The 17,968-nt window shown below is 39.8% G+C and overlaps 1 protein-coding gene across 9 annotated transcripts in view; it reads right to left on the reverse strand.

Moving 5' to 3' along the window:
* LOC132382001 (eukaryotic translation initiation factor 4 gamma 3-like) overlaps nucleotides 1-17,968 on the reverse strand; it is a 315,701-nt gene that overhangs the window by 52,038 nt on the left and 245,695 nt on the right. For all 9 annotated transcript variants that reach the window (XM_059951770.1, XM_059951769.1, XM_059951766.1 and 6 more), the window contains 4 exons: nucleotides 16,290-16,412; nucleotides 12,918-13,091; nucleotides 9,035-9,232; nucleotides 6,274-6,420 (listed from right to left, as the gene is read on the reverse strand). In XM_059951770.1, the coding sequence (XP_059807753.1) occupies nucleotides 6,274-6,420; nucleotides 9,035-9,232; nucleotides 12,918-13,091; nucleotides 16,290-16,412 (642 nt within the window). The remainder of the gene's footprint in view (nucleotides 1-6,273; nucleotides 6,421-9,034; nucleotides 9,233-12,917; nucleotides 13,092-16,289; nucleotides 16,413-17,968) is intronic.

Consider the following 17,968-nt stretch of genomic DNA (forward strand, 5'->3'; position numbering starts at 1 on the left):
CCTTGATGCTAGTGAGGCTAATGCCCATGGTAAAGTTGGCTGAGTTTACAAATTTATGCAGCTTGTTCTGATCCTGTGCAGTGGCCCCTCCATACCAGATGGTGATGTAACCAGTTAGAATGTACTCCATGGTATACCTGTAGAAATTTGGTGACATACCTAGTCACCTCAATCTCCGAATGAAATATAGCTGCTGTTGAGCCTTCTTTGTAATTGATCAGTATGCTCAGGATAGGTCTTCAGATGTTAAAATGCAGGAACTTGAAACTGCACATCCTTTCCACTGCCAATGAGGATTGGTGTCTGATTAGAAACACAGAAAACCTACAATACAATACAGGCCCTTTGGTCCACACTGCAGTGCTGAACATGTACTTACCTTATATATTACCTACGGTTACCCTTAGCTCCACGTATCTATCCAGGAGTCTCTTAAAAGATCCTATCGTATCTGCCTCCACCACCGTCATTGGCAGCCCATTCCACACACTCACCACCGCCTGCGTAAAAAACTTGCCCCTGACATCTCCTCTGTACCTACTTCCAATCACCTTAAAACTGTGCCCTCTTGTGTTAGTCATTTCAGCTCTGGGAAAAAGCATCTGACTCGCCACATGATCAAAACCTCATCATCTTAAACACCTTTATCAGGTTACCTCTCATCCTCTGTCACTCCAAGGAGAAAAGGCCAAGTTCACTCAGCCTATTCTAATAGGTCATGCTCCCCATGACTTGATTTCCTCTTCTGAAGTCCACAATCAATTTCTTGGTTGGGTGCAAGGTTGTTGCTGCGACATCATTCAACCAGCTGAATTATCTTGCTCCAGTATGCCTCCCCGTCACCATCTGAAATTCTGCCAACAATAGTTGTGTCACTGGCAAATTTACAGATGTCATTTGAGTTGTGTCTAACCATAGTTGTGGGTGTAGAGAGAGTACAGCAGTGTGTTAAATACACATATTTCAGGAGCGCCAGTGTTGATTGTCTGTGAGGAGCATATATTGTTTCCAATTCATACTGACTGCAGTTTCCCAGTAAGGAAGTCAAGGTTCCTGTTGCAGAGGGAGGTACAGAGGCCCAGGTTTTGGAGCTTTTTGACTATAACAGAGTATGATTGTGTTGAATGCTGAGCTGTTATCAATTAACACCAGCCTGATATAGGTATTGCTATTGTCCAGATGATCCAAGGCCTATTGGAGAGTTAGTGACATTGCACCCACTGTAGTAGACCTGTTGTGGTGATAAGCAAATTGCAGCAGGGTTCAGGTTCTTGCTTATGCAGGAGTTCATTCAAGCTATGACCAACCTCCCAAAGCACATAATCACAATATCTGGGAGTGCAACTGGGCAAAAGGTTATTAAGGCAGCTTACCCTGCTCTTCTAGGGCACTGGTATGATTTTTCACCCTTTTGATGCAGGTGGGAAACTCTGACTGCAGCAGTGAGACACCAGTTGGTTGGCCCAGGTTTTCAATGCCCTACCAGGTACACTATCAGGGCCTAACATTTTGCAAGGGTTCACTCTCTTGAAAGGTGTTCTGGTGTTGGCCTTCGAGACAGAAATCACAGGGTCACTGGATGCTGCAGGGATTTGCACGTATAGTTTTATTCTCCCTTTCAAAGGATGCATAAAATGTGTTGAGATCATCTAGGTATGATGCATCACAGCCATTCATGATGTTAGGTTTTGCTTGTAGGAAATAATAGCTTGCAAACCCTGCCAGAGCTGACATGCATCTGATTCTATCTTTACCTTCAGTCAGAATTGTTTTCTCGCTCTTCTGTAGGTTGTACCTGGACTTGTACAGTTCTGGATCACCGGTCTTGAATGCCACAGATCTAGCCTTCAGCAGACTACAGATCTCCCGGTTTAACTAAGGCTTCTGGTTTGGGTATGTTTGGTACATCCTTGAAGGCACATATGTCCACAAAGATGTTGAAGAAGTTGGTTTGTCATTCAGACTCGAATACTGTCCAGACCATTACTCAAAGGAGTCCTTTAAGCCCCCCTCCACCTTCTTCATGGTCTTTACCACTGGTGCTGTGGTGTTTAGTCTCTATGTGCTGGGAGTAGAAGTACAGTCAGCTGATCGGACTTCCCAAAGTGTGCCGTGGAATGGCATGGTAAGCATTCTTCTTGGTGGTATAACAGTGGTCAAGCATGTTGGCTCCTCTGGTTCCACAGCTGATATGTTGGTGGCAGTTCTTCAGAGACTTCTTCAAGGTGGCCTGTTTGAAATTCTCACAATGATAGGGAAAGCATCTGGGTGTAAATGGGTATGTTAACCTGGGGAGAGAATGCTAATATTGGTTCAGTTATCTTGCCAGTGGATTTGGAAGATTTTGCTGAGACAGTGTTGGCAATATTTTTAGAGTTTTGAGTTAGCCTGCTCTGGGTGGTGCAAGTCTCAGAAAATTGAAGTTAGGCAAGGATTATCACTGCAGAACACACCACGAGTTTCATGCCAGACATTAAGTGTTGATCTGTAAGCACGCTCTTCCATAATTGGCTGAAGATAGTGTTGGCACATGCTCTAGGCAACCAGCAAACTTAATTTTCCAAGTCAGTCAGCTTTTGCAGTTACGTGGCTCTTCACAAATGGGAACTGGTCTATGTTTTCCAGGGGTCTGCCATGTACCTTAATTTTTGAAGCTTAGCATTTGTACAATAAGGCAGGTTGTTACAGGATCTTTGTCTTGAGAATGTCATGTATAAGGTCCATATACTCTAATATGCTTCAAGTCAGCTTAGCTACTCAATGTGCATGTGCCAGCATCTGCTTAGCACCAAGGGTGAGATGAACTTGATCGGAGTGCAGGTACTATAGGATAAAAAATTTCCCACTTGTCTTGTAGATTAGCTCTACTGCAGAAGAAAACAGGTTGGAGAGGGTCCAGAGGAGCTTCTCGAGAATGATGTTGGAAAAAAAGGGTTAACATATGAGGAGCGTTTTACAGCTCTGGGCCAGCATTCGCTGAAATTTAGAAGAATGCGAGTGGATCTCATTGAAACCTATTGAATATTGAAAGGCCTAGATTGATTGGACATGGAGAGGATACTGCCTACGGTAGGGGAGTCTCGGACCAGAGAGTGCTGATTCTGCGGAATTCATTGTGATGGATGGCTATACAGGGTGGCAAAGCCATTGGACATATTTAAAGCAGAGGATGATAGGTTCTTATCACAAACAAGAGAAAATCTGCAGATGCTGGAAATTTAAGCAACACGCACAAAATGCTGGAGGAACTCAGCAGGCTAGGCAGCATCTGAAGAAAAAACTGTCTTGGCCTGAAACACCAACTGTACTCTTTTCCATCAATGCTTCTTGGCCTGAGTTCTTCCAGCATTTTGTGCGCTACATTGATAGATTCTTGCATCAAAGGTTATGGGGAGATGGGGCACGAGAATTGGGTTGAGAGGGTTAATAAGTCAGCCATGGTGGAATGGTAGAGCAGACTCAATGTGCTGAATGGCCTAATTCTGCTCCTATGTTATATAATCTTGTAATCAAACTAATCTACCAACAAGATAGCTTCATCATTAACTTACTAATAATCCTGTCCTTCTTGATCATTTTTCTCCCAAATATCTATTCTTTCCTCATCCCCTTTGCAACATAAAGCTAATGTGCTTTCTCTCTCAGCTCTGATGAAAGATCTTTGATTTGAACCATTAACACTTTTTCTCATTCCAGAGAATCCTGTTGACATGTTGAGTGTTTCCAAAATTTTCAGATTTTATCCCAGATAATTTTATGCTTGCTATAAATCACAGCAACTTAATAACTATCACTTCTTCAGTTGCAATATTTCAACAAGCTTCCTCTTCTTCCAGAGAAAATTTGTTCAGTTGAAAAATTCAATTGAACTAACACAATCTGAATAAACACAGGGAATTAAGTAAAATGTTTAGTTTAATCTGGCACCATTCATGAGCCATTTCTCCCAAATAGTTTTAAGCTTCAATACTTCACCAGACTGTAACACTAAGACATACAGCAGCCTATTAATAGACAGCAGACTCTCACAAGTAGCAACGTTTCCCAGTAACAACAATGACCGAAGGATGAGGATTGACCAGAACATCAAGGAATATCAGAATCACATTTATTATATGCCATGAAATTTGTTGTTCTGTGGCAGCAGTACAGTGCAATCCACAAAAACAACCCAATAAATAAATACGGCGTAAAATAGTGTTCATGGTTTTATGGACTGTTGGAGTCCATGATCTGACAGAGGAGGGAAAGAAGCTGTTCCTAAAACGGTAAATGTTTGTCTTTGTGCTTCTGTACCTTCTCTGTGATGGTAGTAATGAGAAGAGGGCACTTCCCCAATGGTGGGGATCCTTGAAGATGGATATCGCCTTCTTAGGATGTCCTCAGTGGTGGGAGGGCTGTAACCACAATGGAGCTGGCTGATAGAACAACTCTCTGCAGCCTTTTGGAGGATCCATATCAGGTGGTAATGCAACCAGTCAGAATGCTCTGTATTGTACATTTGTAGAAATTTGGTAGAGTCTTTGGTGTCATAACAATTCTCCTTGCATACTTTCTTCATGACTGCATCAATGTGTTAAGCCCAGTACAGATCCTTTGAGATCTTGACATCAAGGAACTTGAAACTGTTCACCCTTTCCACCGCTGACCTGACTTCCTCTTCCTGAAGCTCATGATCAAGTTCTTAATCATGCTGATGTTGAGTGCAAGGTCATCTTTGCAACACAACTCAACCAGCTGATCTATCTCAGTCTTGTATGTCTCCTCATCGCCATCTGAAATTCTGACAACAGTGCTGTCATTGCCAAATTTAAATATTGCGTTTGAGCTCTGTCTAGCCATAAATTCATGAGTACAAAGAGAGTAGTGCAATGGGCTAAGCACGCATCCTTGAGGTGCACCTGTGTTGACTTTCAGCAAGGAGATGTTATTTCCAATCTGTATTGACTGTGGTCTCCTCATCCATCTGCAGAGGCAGATACAGACAGCCAGGGATTAATTCTTGCCATAACCAATCTCTCAAAGCAGTTCATCAAAATAGATCTGAGTACTACTGGGTGGTTGCCACTGAGGCAGCTCCCTTCTTTTTTCGGCACTGAAGTGACTGATGCCCTTTTGAAGCAAGTGGGAAACCCTGACTGCAGCAGTGAGAGGTTGAAGATGCCCTTGATCACTCCAGCCAGTTGGTCAGCAATTTTCCTTATAAGGTGTGTGAGCGCACACATCTTTTGCCACTAGCAATTTAAATTGCACACAGAAAGACTGTCCCCCACAACCTCATTGCATATTAAGTATATTTCATGATCGGACATCATCACATTTCCTTTTCCGGATTCTGACTCAGATGGTGTTGACAATGTGAAGTTTGCGATGATTTGTCTGCAGATTTTAGAAATGGCTTATGTATACTGATTTTATTGAAGAAATTATTGATTCACTATGTTAAATTGCAAAGAATCAAAGGGCGTGAAGTGCAGAAGAACTGCTAGTCCTTTTAAAGCTTCATGAAACAGTAGAAACTGCTATACCAAAAGCTCATGAGGTCAGGAAAGTGCATCTAGGAGAAATATTTATGTACAGTACTGAAACTGGTGTTACCTGGGGTATTGTTGTAATGCAAAAGTTGCTGTAGAATTCGTAAGTGGGAAGAAGTGGAAAGATATTTGGAAACTTGACTGTTCAAAGCGTCATTTAACAAACAAATCATATAAAGAGATGGTGTGCAAAAGCTCCAGCGAGAATTTTTGCGCACACACTTCCACATTACAAATTAGAGGGAATTTTGTTGATCAGCACTGGCTTTCAGTACCTGCCGAGATACCATTGGGGCCTGACGCCTTGCAAGAGTTCAACCTCTTGAAGGATGCTCTGATGTCAGCCTCCGAGTCAGAGATCATAAGGTCGCCAGATGATGTGGGAATTCACACAGGTGTTGTTATTCTCACCTTCAAAGCATGCCTAACTGGACCCACTTCCCTGAAACTATGCCATGGGATCTCTAATCTGAGAAGTTTGACACCGCTATCAATGTGTCTTATCAAAAGTCAGCATCTTCGTCTTTGCAACATTCCTGTAGCACACGTTAGCATAGAAATTTCTTTTTGAAATTAATTAAAACATAGTGCTTAGTTTAAACAACAGCACCAAAGGACCATCAGTTTAAGTTGCATCATTTAGAAAAGACAGCTATCAATGTGTTCCAATCATTTACAAGCAGTTAAGAGAAAAATTCTTATCAGATACATCACATAAAGACATGTTAAGGCTTCTTACTTTAATAGTAGCATCAATCTCTTTCTGCTTCTTCTCATTGACAACATCATCTGCTTTGTCCTTTTCAAATTCTTTCTGACATCGATTTAGTAGTAGCTTACGGAAATTCACTGAGACACCTGGTTTATCTGACACTGGGACTTTCAACTGTGAATGGAAATGATCACATCATTCAATGCAAAGTTCACAATACAATACTGTGGTAGTTGCGCTTCCTTTAAACACATGAATGTTAAAGGAAACATACTAAATTACTGACATCCCCCAAATTTTCATTGGTTTAAAAAAAGCCATGATACCTAATAGATTAGGGTGAGTTGGAATGACCTATACTGAACAATTGGTGGAAATTTTCTGTACTTTTATTTTCAACTTATGATAACTGATCACTGTTTCACATTCCTGTGAACATTTAACTAGTGAGAAATTACAGTCTTTACACAAGCCTGCCTTATATCCACTACAGAAAATGATGTGCAGTTGCAATTGTCTTTGTTTAGTCACAGATCAATATAGCTTATCCTGGCCTGGTAGTTGTAGTACCACAGGATAATTATTGTTCCTGTACAAATTCCTCAATTGCACAGAACAGTACAGCCAGGATCAGTCCCTTCGGCCTATAATGTTAAGTTTGTAATAAAATGGCCAACTAGCCAACTAAGCTAATACCATGTCTACACGATGTCCATATCCTTCCATTTTCCTTACATTCATGTGCTTATCTGAACATCTCTTAGAAGTTCTTAACGTATCTACCTCTACCACCACCACAGACAGTGCATTCCAGGCACCCACCATTATCTGTGTAAAATACTTGCCCACGATATCTCCTTTGAAATTACCCCTCTCACTTTCAATGCATGTCCTTTGGTATAAGACATTTCAAACATTCGAAAGCTGTATTGTTTGTCTACTCTATCTATGCCTCTTTTAATCTTATAAACCTCTGTTAGATCTTCCCTCAACCTCTGCCTCTTCAGAGAAAACAACCCAAGTTAGTCCAACTTCTCACTATATCACGTATCTTCTAATACAGGCAAAATCCTGGTGAACCTCTTCTGCACCCTCTGCAAAGCCTCAATATCCTTCCCACATTTGGGCAACCAGAACTGCATGCAATACTCCAAATGCAGCCTAACTAGAGATTTATAACGCTACAATACAACTTCCTCACTTTTGAATTCAATGCCTCAACGAACAAAGGCAAGCATGTCATATACCTTCTTAACCACTGATTAACCTGTGTAGCGGCTTTCTGGGAGCTATGAACTTAGGCCTCAAGATACCTCTGTTGGGCTTGCCCTTAACAGTGTACTGTCTCTTTCTATTTGACCTACCAAGATGCAACACTTACATCTGGCCGTGTTAAACACTTTCTGCAATTAATCTATATCCTATGCTATTCTTTGACAGACTTCTATGCCACCTACAATACCACTAATCTTTGGATCATCTGCAAACTTATTAACTGATCCATCTACATTTTCATCCAGGTCATTTATATATATCACAAACTGTAGAGGTCCCAGTACCAATCCCTGTGAACCTCTAGCTAGAATAAGTTTGTTCAATTACTACCCTTTGGCTTCTATGGCCAACCCAGTTCTGAATCCAAACAGCCAATTTATCAAGATGCCTTGCATCTTAATCTTCTAGATAAGCCCCCCCAACTCCAAGAGATCTTGTCAAACTCCTTATTAAGGTCTATATAGACAACATCTACAGTTCTACCTTCATCAATCACCCTTGTCACCTCATTAAAAAACTCAATCAAGTTTGTAAGATATGACTTGCCCCGCACAAAGATATGTTGCGCCATGGTTTTCCAAATACCCATGAATCCCATCCCTAAGAGTTTACTCCAATAACTTCCTGACCACTGACATGAGACTCACTGGTCTATAGTCTGCAGGATTATCCAGGGTTCCCTTCTTGAAAAATGGAACATTAGCTACTCACCAGTCCTCTGGGACCTTGCCTGTCCTGTCACTGGAGGACATGAAGATATTGGTCAAGGTCCCAGCAATTTCATCTCTTGCCTCTCTTAATAACCTGGAGTATATTCCATCAGGCCCAGGGGACTTATTCACCTTAATGCTCTTTAAGAGACCCAACACTACCTCCTCCTCTACCTCAAAATGACCCAGCATATTAATATACTCGTACTGATCTCCTATCTCCACATCCATCTCCTTGGTAAATGCTGATGCAAAGTACTCATTAATGACCTTATGCATATCCACTGCATCCAAACAAATGTTCTCCCCCCTTCTTTATCCGACAATATATAATAGCCATTTAGATTAGCTAAGCCAAAGAACAGAAGTGCATTTTGGCAATATTAAAAATTTCCCAAGGCTGAAATGGCTAATACATGGGTGCATGATTTTAAGGTGATTGGAGGAAAGTATGGGGTAGATGTCCGTGGTAAGTTCTTTACACAGAGGTTGGTGAGTGCATGAAATGCCCTGCCAGGGTAGTGGTAGAAGCAGATACATTAGAAGCATTTAAGAAACTCTTAAATAGGTATATGGATGATAGAAAAAAAATGGAGGGCTATGTAGGATGGAAAGGTTGACCTTAGATTAGATTAAAAGGTTATGGGATGCAGGATTTGTACTGTACTATTCTGTTCTAATAATGTATTTTGAAAATGCACATGCTGCTCTTTGGATGTTTAAAATAGTCAAAAGGGAATTCAAATTTGCAGTTTTGAAAATATTAGTATGCAGAAGTAAAATGTTGATGTTTGTTGACCTACCATTGTGAGGCAGCGACACATGTTGGCATATGCTACTGAGAAATTAGGTTCATCAATTGCTTTCTCAAACACTAGGTCAATAACCCCTTTCAGCCTCTCTTCTGTATCTATTGTCAGCTCCTGAACTTGTTTCATCAATTGTTGAAACATCTGTGGTGTAAGTTTGTTCAGGATGCTTCTTACTCGCCGAAAAAGTTCCTGGAGTGAGTATAAACACAATGACAATAATTAAGAGCAAATTTCTACCGTATTAGTTTCTAGAAAATAATAGCATGCATGGAATTTATTAAGATGACTGAATTGTAAAGCATCACAATAAGCAGCAGTAACAAAGATAATGAGCAACTTTTTTGAGTGATCCTGAACTGTCACCTCACAGAATCCATTCCCACAATGACAGATTTAATATGAAAATTGATTCACTGTTACAGAGTAACACACAAAACGCTGGTGGAACTCAGCAGGTCAGGCAGCATCCATGGAAATGAATAAATAGTCGATTGGGCTGAAATCCTTCTTCAGGACTGGAAAGGAAGGGTGAAGACACCAGAATAAAAGAGGTAGGGGGAGGGGAAGGAGCATAGCTAGAAAGTGATAGGTGAAGCCAGGCGGGTAGGAAAGTTAAAGGGCTGCAGATGTAGGTCTGTAGTCTAGTGTAGCTTTCTCTGTTTTTTTTTATTACATAGTTCAGTCTAGTTTTTTGTACTGTGTCATGTAACACCATGGTCCTGAAAAACGTTGTCTCATTTTTACTATGCACTGTACCAGCAATTATGGTCAAAATGACGATAACAGTTGACTTGACGACTTGATGAAGAAATCTGATAGGAGAGGGGAGTGGACCATTGGAGAAATGGGGGGGGGGGGGGTGGAGAGAGAGACCAGGGAAAGAAGAACCTGAGAGAGGAGGGAGGTAATAGTCAGGTGAGAAGAGGTAAGAGGCCAGAATGGGGAATAGAAGAGGGAAGGCGAAGGGGAAGGGAAAAATTTATTTTACTAGAAGGAGAAATCAATATTCATGCCATCAGTTTGGAGACTACCCAGATGGAATACACAGTGCCTATAAAAAACATTCACCCCCCCTTTCAATGCACCAGTGTTTTACAATATTGAATCACAGTGAATTTAATTTGGCTTTTTTGACATTGATCAACAGAAAAAGACTCTGTGTCAAAGTGAAAACAGATCTTTACAAAGTGGTCTAAATTCATTACAAATATAAATGTTGTAATGTTAAATACAAATATAAACACAAAAGGGTAAGTATTCACCCCCTTCAAGTCAGTATTTAGTAGATGCACCTTTGGCAGTAATCACAGCCTTGAGTCTGTGTGAATAGGTCTCTATCAGCTTTGCATACCTGGACACTGCAATTTTTCCCCAATCTTCTTTACTAAACTGCTCAAGCTCTGTCAGATTCCATAAAGATCATGAGTGAACAGCCCTTTTCAAGTCCAGCCACAAATTCTCAATTGGATTGAGGTTTGGACTTTGCCACTCGAGGACATTAACTTGGTAGTTTTTAAGCCATTCATGTGAGGTCTTAGCTTGGGGTCATTGTCTTGCTGGAAAACAAATCTTCTCCAAAGTCCCAGTTCGCTTGCAGAGTGCATCAGGTTTTCCTCCAGGATTTCCCTGCATTTTGCTGTAATCATTTTATCCTCCACCTTCACCAGCTTTCCAGGGCCCGCTGCAGTGAAGCAACCCCCAGCATGATACAGCCACCACGACACATGGCAGAGATATTGTGTTTTTGATGATGTGCAGTGTTTGGCTTATGCCAAAGATAATGTTTAGTCTGATAGTCAAAAAGCTCAATTTTGGTTTCATCAGACCGTAGAACCTACTTCCAGCTGACTTCAGAGTCTCCCGCATGCCTTCTGGCAAACTCCAGCTGAGATTTCATGTTGGCTTATTTTCAGCAGTGCCTTTCTCTTTGTCACTCTCCCATAAAGCTGCGACTGGTGAAGTACCTCGGCAACAGTTGTTCTATGTGCAGTTTGTTCCATCTCAGCCACTGAAGCTTGCAACTCCTCCAGAGAATCATAAGTCTCTTGGTGGCCTCCCTCATTGGTTCTCTTCTTGCTCAGTCACCCAGTTTTTGAGGATGGCCTGCTCTAGGCATATTTACAGCTGTGCCATATTCTTTCCATTTCTTGATGATTGACTTAACTGCACTCTGAGGGATATTCAGTGACTTGGAAATTTTCTTGTATCCATCTCCTAACTTGTGCTTTTCAATAACCTTTTCACAGAATTACTTGGTGTGTCCTTTTGTCTTCATGATGTAGTTTTTGCCAGGATACTGACTCACCAGCAATTGAACCTTCTAGATACAGGTGGACTTCTACTTATAATAAATTGAAGCATCTTGACTGCATGGAGGTCTCCAAAAACAGATCTCCATTTAATTAATTACGTGACTTCTAAAACCAATTGTAGGCACCAGTGATGATCTGGTGGGTCATATTAAACGGAGTGATTACTTATGCATTCAATTATTTTGTGTTTTATATTTTTAATTAATTTAGATCACTTTGTAGAGATCTGTTTTCACTTGGACACAACAGAGTCTTTTACTGCTGATCAGTGTCAAAAAAAAAAGCCAGAATAAACGCAATGTGATTCAATATTATAAAACAATGTAACATGAAAACTTCCAAGGGGGTGAATACTTTTTACAGGCTCTGTAAGGTGTTGCCCCTCCACCCTGAGGGTATAGCATTATGACACAAGATGAGACCATGGACTGACATATTGGAATGAGGGAGAAAAAGCCTCAAACTTCCGCACAGTACTGTACTTCTAAATGGAGTTCCTTTGTGGTCCGGAGGAATGTCGTGTTGTTTGGTTATATATTCATATGTACAATCAGATGGAAATTAAGTTAAATTTCAACCAAGGTGATCCCGAAGCGGAGTGCACAATAGTGTTGTGCTTTAAGTATTGTCCTCTGTGAACTTTAGAGATTATTTATAGCAGGCTAAAGCACTGGAGATGTCAAAGGATGCTTCACCCACAGTCACCAAATCCAACGGCAGGTTCAGAGAACTAAAGTCAGATTCCTCATATATGTGCACTATACAACGTATCGATGAATGAATTGAGTGATGGCAAAAGTAATGGGTAAATGAGCTATTCTAGCTTTCTTGCACCATTGCTTAACTGAAACATTTCTATCCTTACCCTGAAATTCAAACTTTAAGTACTTAAACATTTGCAAACTACAAACAGTAGTTTTTCCACTGTTCCTCGATACATGTGACAATAATAAATCAACACTACTTTTGAAAACTTTCTCTATGATGCACTTTGAAACTTCAATGATGCCTTCATTAAGACAATGACAGGTTCTTTAAAAATGTATTCCTATCCACCAATTGTAGGGACATCAAAAGATACCTTCACAACAAGAAGGAGATTGCAAAATACTCAACAAAATTTTCAATTCATTATAGACTGAACACAGAGGCATCTAGTAATAGAAGAAAAGCAGTGCAGTATTTTATAGTGCCTATCAAACCTATTCTGCCATTCAGTTAGGCTAATGTTCTATCTAACCTCCTCCTTGTTGTGTTCATCTACAACATTATCGTGGTGTTAAATTAACAATAGGCATTTTGATATTCTCGACTGAGCATCCACAGCCAAAAAAAACAGAGATTACAGGATATTCTACTCACCCCCTCACTCAAAGATACATGATAAGAACCCAATGATTAAAAATTACACTTAAAAAGGCCTTTTGATTTTAGTATTTCCTTACATATTCCAATAAATTTAAACAATGCAATATTTTCTGGAAATTCTGCTTGGTTAATTGCCACTGTTGCATATTTTAGACCTAACATGATGTAACAGAAATTATTTGTTTTAATCCAACCTGTGTTTTTTGCACATCTGAGTCATCAGAGACTTCTTCTCGTTTTAATATAGGCTTCCATGCATTCTCTGATTTCTTCAACTGGACATCATCATTTACAGATATATTTGCAATAATCTTCCTTGGTTCTCTTCTTTGCCCATGCTGTGACCTTCGTGGACCAGAATTTAGCACCTAAATAAGTAACATCAATTGTTAATATAATAGCATCTTAAAAACCTTTTACACAAAATTAGCTAATTGCTGACAGTGAGTAGGAATGAAATCAAAGACATACCAGTTAGTCGATTAATTGGTCATTGTAAGTGTTAAATAGATGGGTTGCTGGGCAGTGCAGCTCGATGAGCCGGAAGTGCCTATCCTGCACTGCATCTCTAAATAAATAAGCAGGAATATCTTGGATGTCAAGGGATGTGATGAATTTAGTAAAAAAGAAAAAAGGAAAGAATGTAAAGCTCAAGAAGCTAGAATAAAAAATATGCCCTTGAAGATTATAAAGAAACAGAAAAGAATTCAAGACAGGAATCAGGAAAGCCATGATAGATCATAAAAAGTTCTTGGCAAGTAGGTTAAAAGAGAATCCCAAGGCAGTCTATACATACATCAAGAGCAAGAGGACAACCAGGGAGAGAGCAGGACCACGTAAAGATAAAGGGGGGAGCATTTGCTTGGATGCATCAATATTTACTGGGGAGGACGTGGAGGATAGCTTATTGTTCAAAAAAGAACCATGGTTAATCCTGGGAACCACAGATACGTGAGTCTAAAATCAGCAGTAGGAACTTACAGGAGGGAATTCTTCGGGATAGGATTTATGAGCATTTGGAACACCATGGCCTAGTTAGGGAGAGTCAGCACTGCTTTGTGTGAGGCAAGAGAGAAGTCTTACTAACTTGACTGAGTTTTTTTGACAAGGTGGCAAATGTGATCGATGAAAGTAGAGCAGTGGATGTTATCTACATGCATTTTAGTAAGGTGCTTGACAAGGTTCCTCATGGGAGGCTCTTGCAGAAGATTAAGATGCATGGGATCCCTGGTGAATTGGCTGTTTGGGTTTGGAACTGGTTCATCCATGTAAGATAGAGAGTAGTGGTTGAAGGTACTTATTCTAGCTGGAGGTCTGTTATTAGTGGTGATCTGTGCTGGGCCCTCTGACCTGTATGAAAATGTAGATGGGTGGGTTAGTAAGTTTATGGATAATACAAAGATTGGGGGTGTTGAGGATAGAGTAGAAGACTAGCAAAGAATACAAGAAGATTTAGATCAGTTGCAGATGTGGGGAGAGAAATGACAGCTGGAGTGTAACTTAGACAAATATGAAGTATTATATCTTGGTAGGTCAAATGCAAAGATACAATACACTGTTAAGGGCAAGATCCTTAACAACATTGATGAGCAAAGAGATCTTGGGATTCAAGTTCATAGCTCCCTGAAAGTGGCTACACATGTCAATTGGGTGGTTAAGAAGGCATATGGCATGCTTGCCTTTATTAGTCAAGGCATTGAGTTCAAAAGTCAGAAAGTTACATTGTAGCTTTATAAAACTCTAGTTAGGTTGCATCTGGAATAATGCATACCATTCTGGTCACCCCATGATAGGATGGATGCCAGGACTTTAGAGAGCATACAGAAGTAGTTTACCAGGATATTGCCTGCATTCGTGGCCATGTGCTATCACAAGCAGTTGGATGAACTTAATTGTTTTCTCTGGAGTGGTGGAGGCTAAGAGGAAATCTCATCGGTTTCTAAGATTATGAGAGGTATAGATAGAGTAGGCAGACACATCTTATTCGAAGGGTTGAGATGTCTAATACCAAAGGGTATGAGAGGGGGTAATTTCAAAGGAGATGTGAGGGAATTTTTTTAAAAAACAGAGAATGGTGGGTGTCTGGAATGCACTGCCTGGTGTGGTGATAGAGGAAAAGACTTTTCAGAGATGTTTAGATAGGCACATGAGGAAAATGGAAGGATATGGAATTAAGTAGGCAGAAGAGCCTGTTCCTGTGCTGTACTGTTTTATGTTCTCTATTATCGGGGTATTAAAAAAATCTCTGCAGTCTTCAGGAGGAGAAGCTGTTACCTAGGCAGCAGAATTAACTTTGAATCATACAAAACTGACAGGAAGGGCAAGAGATCAGATTTGAAAAGTAGTTTTAAGCAATTCTTCATAACATTTGATAATGGAAGATTTAATAGCTGTGGTTCCTTGAGCAATTCCTGCTACTGGAAATATTAAGCTAACTGTATGTGAAGCTCCAATTTGTGTAAATGGTTCAAATTGCTAACATTGCATTCTACAGCCCAGTAGCCTGCCAGAGCTTACTGTGTTGCTTGAAGTTTAGATATTCCTTAGATTTCACTTATATCTCTTTGTTGCATACTCCCACATGTAGGACCTGATATTATCAGCAGCATGCAACCTAAACACAATAATACTGATAATGATCAGATCTCTCATTTTTAAAGATATCTTTTTATTAAGGTAAATGGCTGCTCCCTTTGTGTTAGTTGCCATAGATGTTAAGATGTATGGTCTTCTTGATTAGCTTACTCAACCTTCTTCCCAAGGAAAAAGCTGACATATCCCTTTAAAGTGTTGTCAGGTTCTGAGTTCTACATTTGGTTGTTTTGGTAAAATAGAACTTTGAACTTCAACAATGTTATCAATTTATCCCTCAGTTTCAACAATAGCTTTAAATCAAAGTTATCTAGCTGTTTATCTGTGGAAAAAGTGACTAACAGTTTACAGAAGAAACATGCATTAGACATGATATGGTTGAGTTACATAGACATAGTTCTATTATCCATTGAAAATGCCATAGCTAAACCATGCTTCCAAGTAGAATGGAGAAAATCTCCCGTAATTGTAAAGTGCATTTTTATTCTGAAGTTATGTGATATGCAGAGATGTAAGGAAGCAAATAATAGAGGGCGTTTACAAGATACTATTCTCTACATTGATGATTAATAGATTACAGTTCAAGCAAAAAAATTTACTGGAGCAAAAATACTGCAGATGCTAATATTCTGAAACAAAAACAGACAATGTTTCATGTCAGCTAGCATTCACAGACAGAACAGCAATTTAACTTCTGAGGTCAATAACTTTTTATTCTAATGTAACTTCTTGGAGCAAACAGTTGGCTCTATATAGTTGTACCTACTTGGTTTTGACCTAACTAGATCAGCACATGGTGTCAGAAGGGAAAATGATCAGTCCCCCGTTGCACAGGTTGCTTAATTAATCGTGATTTACGCTGACATAAACATTGTGAAATCCTATTAATGTTCCATCTCTTGATAAAATAATAGCGATGCTCAAAGAAGATATAACAAATCCCAACAATAAGCATCAGAACCTGCTTAACTTACCGCTCCTACTCGTCCACTTTGTGGCTGCCTTCCAAAGTCTGCATATGATGGTGTGAAGTCTGGGCCCCGGGATAGTATTCGTGAGGAGTCTAAAGGCCTTGTTATTTGTTTAGTCTGGGCAATCTGCAAATAAAAATATTTTGTTAATGCACCAGGTTAAATCTCAGTGCGCGATAAGGACATGTAAAGGTATAAGGTGTAAGGGTAGGCCATGCAGTCCATCAAACCTGCTTTGCTAACATCATAAGATCATCAACCAACAGCTGGGACTATCACAATATCCCTCAAGTTTCATATAAACACATCTTTCTAGTACAGACAATTCTGAAGATTTACAACCATAACAAAGAATTTCTTTCACATCTCAGTTTAAGTAGTATTCTGGAGACATACAAAAGGCTGGAGGAACTCAGCATGTCAGGCAATATCAATGAGAGAATCAAGTCTCAATGAAGGGTTTCAACCTGAAACATTAACTGTTCATTCCCCCCATAGATGCTGCCTGACCTACTGAGTTACTTTAACATTTTGTGTGTGCTGTATAAGAAATAACCCATTATGCAGGAAATATGACCAAGTTTTAGTCTCTAGACCATGGAAAACTTCTCAAATCTATATTGCTGAGCACTTTAAGGGGGTTTGGTTCAGTGAGATCAACATCCTTCTAAAGAGTACTGATTTTAGACCCATTATGTACAAATCTCTTCTCACAGGTCAACCCTCACATTTAGGAAATTAAAGCTATGAAATCAAATGCACACTCATTTCTTTTTTGGTTCTTCAGCTGTCAAGCATTTTAACTAGTGCAGACTGGGTTGCAACTGGTGGAAATAAAGGGACATTACTTACTGTAATATAGAGCATGATACAGTCTCTTAGTGAGCACAATCAATTAATTATTTCAAAGATGCCTGGAGAAATAATAAGAGCTATTAGCCATAATCCTTTTACTATCCTACATTAACTTGCCAGTGTCTCAGAATAAATGAAAAGAAATGAACAAAATCAACAGAATCTTTAATTTCAAATGCATCAATTTCATTCCCGTGGAAAAAATAAGACTGGTTTGCAGCTTGAATGCTGGAAATGCTCGTGCCAGGCAGCAGCTACAGACAGTAAGCAAGTTGGTGTCATGGACTTTTCATTAGAAGCAAGCATGAGTTGCACTTAAGGGGAGGGGAGGAGAGAACAATGGGATTTTCTGGAAGAAAACGGAGACGTTTGAGCATTGATTGTGGCAAAAAATGACTCAATGGAGAGAGTTCTTTGAAGGGTCATGTACATAATGTATTTGGTTTGAATTAAGAAACAACAAATGCACACTTGTGCCAGAGAGCTAACTCTACTGAGACGGCAAGGACAGAATTTCTTAAACGGTGGAATGATAATCTGCATGGGTTGAGAGGGATATGACCAGTAATGAAGCTAAGGCTCAAATTTCCTGGATACCAAAAGAAATAAAGGGATTGAATAATGCATATAAGGAGAATTCAAATGAGAATCTGGCTAAATGCAGTAGGCTCAGAAATATATCAGAAAAGGAGAACAAAATGGGAAAGGGAATATCTAAACAGAATGCCATTAACATACAAACTCAAACTCCCCATACTATTCGCCAAACAAAGAAGTAGCTAGGAACTCAAAAGTGCTTCACCTGTCTCTGCTTAAATCTTTTCGTC

This window comes from Hypanus sabinus, chromosome 27 (genome assembly GCF_030144855.1).
Source record: "Hypanus sabinus isolate sHypSab1 chromosome 27, sHypSab1.hap1, whole genome shotgun sequence".
In the NCBI taxonomy this organism is placed as follows: Eukaryota; Metazoa; Chordata; class Chondrichthyes; order Myliobatiformes; family Dasyatidae; genus Hypanus; species Hypanus sabinus.